Source organism: Neomonachus schauinslandi, chromosome 11 (genome assembly GCF_002201575.2).
Source record: "Neomonachus schauinslandi chromosome 11, ASM220157v2, whole genome shotgun sequence".
Taxonomy (NCBI): Eukaryota; Metazoa; Chordata; class Mammalia; order Carnivora; family Phocidae; genus Neomonachus; species Neomonachus schauinslandi.
In genome coordinates this window covers 4,545,232-4,556,471 of record NC_058413.1, presented here as the reverse complement: position 1 = coordinate 4,556,471, position 11,240 = coordinate 4,545,232, and the positions used below count along the sequence as shown (strand labels likewise).

Below are 11,240 nucleotides of genomic sequence, written 5' to 3'. Positions count from 1 at the left end.
CTCATTCTCTCTCTCTCTCAAATAAATAAATAAAATCTTTAAAAAAAAATAGCAAAAAACTGGAAACAGCCCAGGTGTCCTTCAATGGGTGAATGGTTAAACTGCCATCCATCCACACCACACACCTACCACTCGGCAAGAAAAAGTAACAGACTACTGAGACATGCACCAAACCAGATGAATCTCCGGAGAAATCTGAGTGAACAAAATCCTAGACAGTTACATAGTGTATGCTCCCATTATATAGCATTCCTGAAAGGACAAAAGCATAGAACTGGAGAATAGGTCAGTGGCTCCCAAGGGTTAGAAAGGGGTGGGGAAAGGATGACAATGGGTGTGGCTCTAAAGGATGACTTGGGGTTCCTTGAAGTAATAGAAATGTTCTGCAGCTTGACCATATCAATGTCAGCATCCTGGTTGTGATACTGTTCTAAAAGTTTTGCAATATGTTACCATTAGGGAAAACTGGATAAAGGGTATACAGCACCTCTCTGTATCATTTATTATAAATACCTGTGAATCTATAATTATCTCAAAATGCAAAGTTTAGTTTTTTAAGCTATTAAAATATATTTTAGGGCCCTGATACGTTCACAAGTGAATTCTACCAAACATTTAAGGAAAAAATTATTCCAATTCCTTATAATCTCTTCCCAAAGATAGAAGCAGAGGGAATATATCCTAACTCATTCTATGAGGGTAGCATTACCCTAATACCAAAACCAGAGACATTACAAGAAAATTACAGACCAATATCTCTCATAAACATAGATGTAAAATCCTCAACAAAATATTAGCAAATCAGGGGTGCCTGGGTGGCTCAGTTGGTTAAACGACTGTCTTCGGCTCAGGTCATGATCCTGGAGTCCCAGGATCGAGTCCTGCATCGGGCTCCCTGCTCAGCGGGGAGTCTGCTTCTCCCTCTGACCCTCCCCCCTCTCGTGCTCTCTCTCTCAAGTAAATAAATAAATAAATAATCTTTTGAAAATATTAGCAAATCAAATCCAATAACATATAAAAAGAATTACACACCACAACCAAGTAGAATTTAACCCAGGTATGCAAGTCTGGTTCAACATTCAAAAATCAATTAATGTAATCATCACATCAACAGGCTAAAGAGGAAAAAAATCACGTGATCATATCAGTAGATACAGAAAAAGCATTTGGCAAAATCTAACACCTATTTATGATAATTTTCAGCAAACTAGGAATAGAGGGGAGCTTCCTCAGCTTGATATAGAACATCTACCAAAAAACCCTACAGCTAACATCATACTTAATAATAAGAAACCAAAAGCTTTCCTGCTAAGACCAGGAACAAAGCAAGGATGTCCCCTCTCATCATTGGGGACATTGTAGTTGAAGTCCTAGCTAATGCAAGAAGACAAGGAACTAAAAAGGCATACAGATTGGCTAGGAAGAAATAAAACTCTTTGTTTGCAGATGACATGACTATGTAGGAAGCCAGGAAATCAACAATAATAACCCCTGGAACTAAAAAGCAATCATAGCAAGGTTGCAGGATACAAGGTGAATATACAAAAATTAATTGGTTTTACAGGTGCCTGGGTGGTTCAGTCGGATGGGTGATCGACTCTTGGTTTCAGTTCAGGTCATGACCTCAAGGTCGTGAGATTGAGCCCCAAGTCAGGCTCCACACTCACTGGGGAGTCTGCTCCTCCCCCCTGCTCCCTCTCTTTCAGATAATAAATCTTTTTTTAAAAAAAGTTAATTGCTTCCTGTATAACACCAATGAACAACTGAAGTTTGAAATTAAAAATATACCATTTATGTTAGCACCCCCCAAAATGAAATACATAGGTACAAATCTAACAAAATATGTACAAGATCTATATGGGGAAAACTACAAACTCTGATGATAGAAATCAAAGAAGAGCTAAGTAATTGGAGAAATATTCCATGTTCATGGATAAGAAGACTCAATATTTTCAAGATGTCCATTTTCAAGATGTCCAAACTTGATCTATAGAATCAATTCAATTCCAATTAAAATCTCTTAAAGTTATTTTGTGGGCATCCAAAAACAGATTCTAAAGTTTATATGGAGAGGCAAAAGACCTAGAATATCCAACACAATATTGAAGAAAAAGAACAAAGTTGAAGGGATGACAACTATCCGATTTTAAGACTTACCACAAAGCTATAATCAGGACAGTGTGTTATTGGCAAAAGAACAGACAAATAGATCAGTGGAATAGAACAGAGAGCCCAGAAATAGACCCACATAAATACTATTATAACTGATCTTTGACAAAGGAGCAAAGACAACACAATGGAGCAAAAATAGTTTTTTCAAGAAATGCTGCTGGAACAGCTGGACATACATATGCAAATAAAAAAAAAAAAATAAAAAAAAGAGGAATCCAGACACAGAGCTTACACACTTCACAAAAATTAACTCAAAGTAAACTATCTACACAAATATAAAATGCAACACTATAAAGCTCCTATAAGATAACATAGAAAATCTAGGTGACTTTGAGCATGGCAGTGACTTTTTAGATAAAACATCAAAGTCATGATCCATAAAAGAACAACTGATGAGCTGGATTTCATGAAAATTTAAGACTTCTGCTCTGCAAAAGCCACTATTGAGAGAATGAGAAGACGAGCCACTGACTGGGAGAAAGTATTTGCAAGATACATATCTGATAAAGGACTGTTATTCAAAATATACAAAGGATTCTTAAAACTCAGCAGTAGGAAAATGAACAACCCAATTAAAAGATGGGCAAAAGACCTGGACAGACACTTCACTAAAAAAGATACACAGAAGGCAAGCAAGCACATGAAAAGATGCTCCACATCATAGGTTATCAGGGAAGGGCCAAACTCCAGAACACCGACAGCACGATGCTGGTGTCCCATTTCACCTCTGCCCACCTGCACCCAGGGGCCTTTGTAGGGAGAGCTCCCTTCCCCTCCAGTGGTTCTTTTCCCCAAAGTGATTCCCTGGGGAGCCATCTTTATAAGAAACTTCCATCTTCCATTCCCTAAACCAGGATTCTAGCCTAGCTCATACGATAACTTGTCTGTTGTGGTTTTAAGCCGCATCCCCATTGGAATTCGGTAGGACTTGAGGTAATTAGTGTAGGGTTTTGTAAAGGGATGAAGAGCTTCAGAGCCAAGAGAAGGACTACAGACAGGTTCCTGCTGATGTTTTCCAGGCAACAGAAGGTTCTCTCTTCAGGATGTTTCATAGGTTCCCATGTTTTCTGTATTGTGTACAAGCTCATGGTTAACTGAGAAAACTTCAGCGTGTGTAACCTAGAAATATGTATTTGGTTTCTGCACTTGTTCCTGACGGAGCTCCTAAAACCCTTGTAATTTCTTGGCTGGAGTGTCTTTTGTTCTAATGCGGTGACTCTCGGTGGGCTCCTGGCTGGGGGCTGGTCACCAGAAAGACCCAGCCACATGATCCAGGGAGCGGAGAGGGGCTGGAGATTGAGTTGATACTTGATTGTGCCTATGACATGACACCTCCATACAAATCCCGACAATACAGGGTTCAGAGTCTCTGGGTTGGTGACCACCACCTGCCAGGACGGTGGGGCCCCCGGCTTCCCAGGGACAGAGTGCGCTCCCGAACCTTGCCCTGTGCACTTCTTTATCCGGCTGTTCCTATTATCCTTTATAATAAGTTGGTAATAGTAAGTAAAGTGTTTCCCTAAGTTCTGTGAGCAGTTATAGCAAATTCTCAGACCCGAAGCGGGGTCCTGGGAACCTCCAGTTGCAGCCAAGTCAGACAGAAGTGTGTGGGTTCGCTTGGGGACCCAGTACTTGCAACTGGCCCCTGAGGTTGGGGGCAGTCTGGTGGGACTGAGCCCTTCACCTGGATAATCCGACACTAACTCCAGGCAGTTAGTGTCAGAATTGAATGGAGTAATAACAGGACACCCAGTTGGTGTCCAGAGAAATGGAGAATTGATTGGTGGAGGGGAAATGCCACATGTGTGGTGTCAAAGTGTTCGGAGGGGAGAAACAGCTTTCTTTCAGCATGTCATTTGCTATGACTTTTTCTCAGATTCTTCAAAAGCCAAGGTTTAGGCTGAGCTGCATTTGGGGAAAAACAAAACCAACCCCCCCCCCCGAAAACCCAACAGATAGTCTTGCAGTAAAGACATGCCATGTTTATTTTTATATAGTTTTAAAATGGCATTGGCTCTTTACCAGCAACAAAAGAGACAATTCTATATCTTTTTAGTCATCCTATGTAGCTGTCACCTCTGGGCATTACTCTGGCTTGATACACAGCTCTACTTTGCTTTCACTTCTCACACTGAATTTTCTAAAAGCCTAAATTTTCTAAAAGTATGGGCTTACTAAATTCATCCTGGCGAGAAACTCTCCAGGGGTCGTGCCCTTTCCCTAATGTTCAGGTTTCAGCTCAGTATCCCTGGCTGCAGCCAGAGTCTCCTGGCCCCACACCGTAGGTCCCTCGCCCCACATGAACCTGGGCTCCGGGCAGCTCCTGGGTCAGGCTGGGTCCCCGACCCCAGGGCGGTTGCTCACCTTCCTCCCTGGCCTGGCCATTCTCCGGGCTCTGCAGGTGGGCCACACTGGTTTCAGGGCCTTTCAGGGCAGCTCTTGGCTCAGAATTGTTCTGGAGAACAGGGTTCCCTTTGCCCCCCTCCACACCTGTGCCCTGCAGCTCCTGAGCCCCTGCAACGTGCCTGGTGTGCGTATGTGAGTGTAAAATGCACGCTGGATTCCAAAGATTTGGTACATACAAAAGAATGCGAAATATCTCAATCATTTTTATTTTGATTACATGTTGAAATGACAGTAGATAAAGGATAATTAAAATAAATTTCACCTACTCCTTTCACTTTTTAAAATGTGGCTCCTAGAAAATTTTAAGTTACCTGTGTGGTCTGTGGACCATTGGCAGCACTCAGGAGAGACGCAGAGGGAAGGCTGTCCCCCAGGAGGGGGTCATGAAGCCCTGTTTCAGGCCCCTCCCAGCCCCAAGGGTGATGTGGACGGGGCTCCTCTGGCAGGTGCACATGGGACCGGAAGCGCCCCGGCAACGGAGCACCCAGCCTGGGCAGAGCCCACCACCACCCAGTGCTGGTCTCTGCCTCCGGCTTGCCACCACGTATCTCCATCCGAAGGAGCCAAAGGGGGATTGAAATGGTGAAGAATTAAGTATTTTTCTCCCCCTCCGTGGTTCCCCATCAGAACTTGCTGTTCCAAATACAGCTCTGAGAAACGCCCGCGGCCGCTGGGCTCCGTGCTGACCGCGCTGTGCTAGCAAGTGAGCTTTCTAAACGGGCTCTAAGGGGCCAAGGCTATTCATAAACCCAGAAACATGACGAATATGTTTTCAGTTACTAAGTTAATTACAACAATGGAAGACATTTAAAATTTTTAATCCTCTTTGCTTTTCCAATAGAACCAAAAGAGAGTCAACTTAATAACTAATCTTATCTGCTGGTTTCTGCAAACTAGTTATTTTAACGATATTTTAACAAACAATAATAATATTGGAACAATAATTAGGGAGAACTTAATTGGACAATAGAGCTTTTCCACATTCATATGAAAACACATAAGAAACTAGATCATTTTCAGTCATAACCACGAGCTGGCTGCCTGTGTATCCCGGTGGCCCTAGGGGAGACGGAGAATTTGTGTGACTCTGGGAAAATGTCCACACTCGGGAATTCCTCCAGGTATTCGGTACTTCTCTGGAGATTTTAAGTTGTACCCTAGCAGCCCAACTGGAGAATTTCTTTCAAAATCATTTTAGTGAAAAATCATATGGCTTTTTAGGCGGAGAAGCCTCCAGAGGAAAATTTCCAAGACAGGGTGAAGTCAGTGGGGATGGACTGTTATTTCTCCAGAGCCCGCTCGCACCCTCCATCACTGTGCGTGTGTGCAGACGGTTCTCCCAGGGTCACAGGGCTCAACGCTCTCTCCCCAGGGCCAGACAGCAACGGTTAGTTGTGCCCCGCGCTTCCTTAAAAAGGGGGGTTGTGATCGCCAAGACCCTCACCCGCTCTGAGTAAATCCCCGGCACCCTGATGCAGAGGGAAAGCCGACCTTAGGGACACAGCCGGTGACGCAGACCCAGCCTCGTGTTCCTCAAACAGCCTCTCTAAACTATAGATTTCTTTCCCTCAGAATATTGAAACAAAATCTACATGCATTCTGACTTCACTACACGGTAACTCTACTCAATTTTCAACCCTTTGGATTTAAACTCAATACGGAGAATCTGTGACAGGCACCTCCCGAATTCCTCCAAGATCATCTGCTCCGCCAAGCACTCCGAGCAGTGCTCCTTCTCGGCCTGTTCGCCCTGAGCCAGCAGGCAGGCGCATGTGGCCTCCACCACCTCCCAGGAGATGCACGAGGAAGAGCGCCTGGCAGAAACAGAGCAGTTACAGGCCACCGTCCTTGGCGCCACGTTTTAAATACCTTATAGATTCGAGGGGACGTCTTCGTCAGGGTATTTTGAAGAACGTCCCCAGTAAAATCTACTGTTATCTTCCTAATATTGGAAACCCTGACAAGATGCAGCATTGCTTTTAGAAGCAACCCGTCTGCTTCTTGACCCCCTTCTCACGGCAGATTCTAAAGTCTCCAAAGTAGATCCACCGTAACATTCAGAGGCACCAGGGCGACAGCGTCTAGCCCAGGGGCTGGGCAGGGGTAGAGGCAGGGATCTCAGATAAGACGAGGCCCTAGAGACGCGCCGTGCAGCCTGCTCCCAGCTCTGTGCAGAATGCGTGTGCTCAGGGAAGCCCCGCGTCCCCCGGGGGCACCTGGAGCTCCAAGATGCCAACGGCTCTGAGGACCCGCCCACTTGGAGGATCACTGTCGGCACGGCCTCCCCTCCGAATGCCCCTTGGAGCCCTGAACGAGGTTTCAAAAGTCAGCAGTACCCTATCGTACAAGACTGGCCATGTCCCCACTGAGCTCAAGGGGCAAGCTTCGCTAGACAGCCGCCCACACAGTGCTCAAACTGCAGAAATTTAGGAAAACCTCCTAAAGTACTGACAAGTGCTGGATGATGAAAACAGACATAGGAGTTGGGATTGGTTAAAATCTCTCTATGCAGACAACACACAATGACTTTTGTTGAAGATGAAGGAACAGGGCTGCCCTCAGGTCGAGTCCTGACAGTTTGAGGCCAGACTCCAACATACGGAGCCTCTGTCACATTCGGTGGGACACACCGTGTCCCGAAACCGGGAGAGAACATCTTTGCTCAGACTTTCACGGACCATGAAGCCGTGTTTGGTCAATTTTTACTGATAAAGACCTCAGCAGCTCACAGTGATGAGTACTTCTGATGTCTCTGACCAAATAAGCATGAACTTGGCTTTTCAAAAGCATATGAATACATGATATCTGGTACTCCATCATGATATCACCCATGACATTGAATTGAAAGGCATTCTTTTTAAATGGATAAATCTAGTCCAATATAGAGTAAAATCATCACTCAACCTTTGAGATTATAACATGGCCTCAACGTAGTTCAGTGGGATGACACCTAGTGTGAGATCCACCACCCCTTTAGGAAGGAGCGCAGTAGGCAGGCTGTCACCTCACATGGTAAGCAGTGGGTCAGGTACCCACGGTCTAGAGATCATGCCCTCGCTGCCTGTCGGCAATCCCTGAGGGGCCCTCTGCTTGCACAGAACGCGGGTAACTCTGTCCGTGAGGACAGACCGGACAGAGCGGTCTCGGCGGTGGGGGCCCCCCGGAAGCACAGGGTGGGGTCTCAGGCTGGTCCAGCAGGGGAACCGTCACCCCCTCCCCATCCCTCGCACCCCCTCATAGACACACACACTTTCTTTCCAGCGTATAAACTAACTCTCCTCAAATTAACCTGTTTCCCCTCTTCGGAGGGCTGGTTCACAGTACCTACCTATCTTGTCTGAATTTTGGTAGTCCTGAGAATTTAGTTGGTGACAAATGATGGTTGCCTTCAAACCCTCCAATTTCCATGTAGTTGGGCATGTTCATTAGGGTTTTCCGTTCTGGACTTTCTTCATAATTTTTGCAACCAATGCATTTGCAAATAGAAGAACACATAATTTTGGCCTGGTAACATAAAATGCTTCAGTAAAATTACACTGCCCTATAATTCATCAAAAAACAACACATTCTATTTGGACCTTATATAACGCTTTGCACGTGTGTGTGTGTGTGTGTGTGTGATCTGCAATTTTCACACAAACCCGGAGAGGGGTTTGGAAGCCTGGCGTGAGTGTGGGCGTGAGTCCCGAGCAGAGACAGGGGGTCGGAACGCTGGCTCTGACTAGAACGCGGGTCCTAGAGCCCCAGCCCGCAGCTCTCAGCTCACCCCCCTCACTGCACTTCGCAGATACTGTGTTTTCGCACATGGGGGGTTTGTGGCCACCCTGCGTACAACAAGCCCGTTGACACAGGTTTTCCAACGGCCTTTGCTCACTTCGTGTCTCTGTCTCATTTTGGTAATGCTCTCAATATTTCCAACTTTTCATGATTCTCATGTTTGCTCCCGTGAGCTGTGCCCAGTGACTGCGGCTAAGAGCTCAGAGGAAGAGCAGCATTTTTAACAAAGGTGCGTGCGTTGTGTTTTAGACTTCACGCACTGCACCCCATCATGCGGTAAGAGCATGCCCGCACCGGACCGGCTAGAGCGCGGTATTTGCTTTATTGCGGGGCTCTGGAACTGAGCCCGCAGTCCTCCCAGGCGGGCCTGTGTCCTGCTGCCTCCACTGTTGCGGGGGACGGGCGGCTGGGGGGGTCTGAAACCCAAGGGCCGGCCTTGCGTGGCTGTCCTGGGGAGCCCTTGCTGCCTGCTCGTGCGCGGACTCGACCTCTCGGCACAAGGCAGCCTGCCTGGCAAGCCGGGGAGCACCCCCTTGCTCTCGCCGGCCGCGGGGGGCCGTCTGGAAGCTGGCCCTGCTGACAGCATGGCTCCCTCTTTGTCTCAGCTGCTGGGGGTGTCCCTCTGTTCTCTTCAGCTCAGAGATGCGCATCAAAGGGTATCTATTGTGTTTTACTCTGCCCCTCTGGGTGTTTTGAGCAAGAGGCTTTTCAGGATTTCTAGTCTACTCTAGAGACTACAGAACATCTGCACCTCACGTGGGCTGCTGCCTGGGAGAGGCTCAGCCCCTGGAAAGTGGGTGAAGAGCAGGCAGAGATGCTGTGAGAAACGGCTCCGCTGGGGGCGGGGGGAGGCACTCACTGCTTGAATTCCGTATCTCTGCACTAGTTTTGACGGCGTTTTCAAAATCCCAGCTGGGGGATGGCTGGGCCTGCTTACTCAGAGCTTCCAACGTGTGTCCCCGGAATCACAAGGACTCTTCTCAAGCCTGACCATCTGGGACAACCTTTTACAAATAAAATTCACAGGTACCCCCCAAAGACCGCAAGCAAACCAAAGGAGGGCCTTTCAAGGAAGGGTTTCCCGGCTGCTTCACCGCTGGGGCCTGCGGGCTCTTTGCTCTCTCCCTCCCTTCCTGCAACACCAAGAAAGGAGCGGGAAGATGAAGGGAGAGAGCGAGCCCCTCCACTTGCTCCGTGAGTCAGTCGGGGAGAAAGAGGCGGACACCGAGGCCCAGGAACCGCTCCGCCCCACGGTGTGCTCTGCCCGGCGGCCAAGGCCCGCGTCCGCCTTGGTCTCTGAGCACCAGCCTGGGGACAAGGCTCCGCACCCCTGGGAGCCCCCGACCTGCTGCCACAGGGCGGGCAGGGCCACGCGGCAGGAGCCTCTGCTGGGCGCTTCCGGCGGGCTCCCGGCGGGCTCCCGAAGCGAAGGAGCCCTGGCTCAGGGGCTGCTCTCAGAGCCCAGGGCCCCGGGGGCGGCTCACCTCATAGCACTCGCAGTAGTTCTTGAGGCAGCCCGAGCGCCGGCAGTTACAGCCTTTGTTATGTCGAGGCCTCACGTCTCCCAACTTCCCTTTCCCAATTTTTGGTTGGAAAGCTTCTGGGTTTCTATCAAGACATGCCTAAGACAGAAAACACAAAACTCCATCAAAATGTGCTTTATTATGTAAAAATAATGTTCAGTGAATGGTATCTCACTTGCGTGCTGTGTTAATCCATCTGCTACTTTAGGAAGAGCCACAGGACACAACGGAATATTACGCAACCATCAAAAAGGGTGACATCCTACCATTTGCAATGACGTGGATGGAACTAAAGGGTCTCACGCTAAGAGAAATAAGTCAATCAGAGAAAGACAATGATCATATGATCTCACTCATAAGTGGAATTTAAGAAACAACAGAGAGGATCCTAGGGGAAGGGAGGGAAAGATAAAACGAAATCAGAGAGGGAGACAAACTCTTCATAAGAGAGTCTTCACTCTAGGAAACACACTGAGGGCTGCTGGACTGGACGGGGGTGGGGGGCTGGGGTAACTGGGTGATGGGCATCAAGGAGGGCAGGCGATGTGATGAGCACTGGGTGTGATATGCAATGGATGAGTCACTGAATTGTACCTCTGAAACCAGTAATAAATTACATGGTAATTAACTGAATTTAAATAATAAAAAAGGAAGAGCCACATGAGGCAGTGTGTCCTTCCATAGTTAAGAAAGTGAGTCACCTTCTTGTTTCATTTTAATTCATTTACACCCTTAAAGGTATTGCTCTTTTTTTCCTGAGTTTCAAAGTCATACATATTTATTGTAAAATAACTGAATGTTAAAGATGCAAAGAAAATGATCGTGTCCGTGTGGCCCTATTTCCTTTCCAGCATTTCTGTGCGCTTTTTCCTGGGACAGCTGGGGTCATGGTGCTCTGCTGACAGCTGGCATGTGTTAAACACTGACCGTGCCCCACGCACCTTTCTGTGTGATCTAGGTGCGCTCTCTCCCTCAAGCCTCACAGCAGCCTTGGGGGGTGAATACCATTGTTGTTTCTGTCTCACAGATGAAGAAACCGAGGCCGAGAGGTGAAGTAATAAATGGCCAGTGATGGATACGACCCCCGGTCCCCGTGCTCACGCCCAGCCCAGGGGCTCAAGCACCGGGCCACATCTTGCTCACACAACCCGCTCAGCTTTTTATCCTGGCTTGTTTAACTCTGTTTGCCTATCTTTCCACTATCTATCTGGACAGACAGATGCGTATATATTTTTATTAGCAAAGAGATTCGATGCAATTTGAGCAACATGGAAGCGACAGAAGCACCTGCGCTCTGCTCTCCCACACAGGGAAACAGCTAGGGTCTGTGCCCGAGGCCACGAGAACTCCCATCGCTGCAGA

General features: G+C 47.5%; 1 protein-coding gene across 1 annotated transcript in view; it reads right to left on the bottom strand.

The window, feature by feature from the left end:
• Nucleotides 1-6,199: 6,199 nt before the first annotated feature.
• Nucleotides 6,200-11,240, bottom strand: part of TESMIN (testis expressed metallothionein like protein) — a 36,639-nt gene continuing 31,598 nt past the window's right edge. Inside the window, exons 7-9 of the mRNA XM_021685151.1 lie at nucleotides 9,840-9,977; nucleotides 7,907-8,082; nucleotides 6,200-6,392 (exon numbers count right to left, since the gene is read on the bottom strand). Of these exons, the coding sequence (XP_021540826.1) occupies nucleotides 6,200-6,392; nucleotides 7,907-8,082; nucleotides 9,840-9,977 (507 nt within the window). The remainder of the gene's footprint in view (nucleotides 6,393-7,906; nucleotides 8,083-9,839; nucleotides 9,978-11,240) is intronic.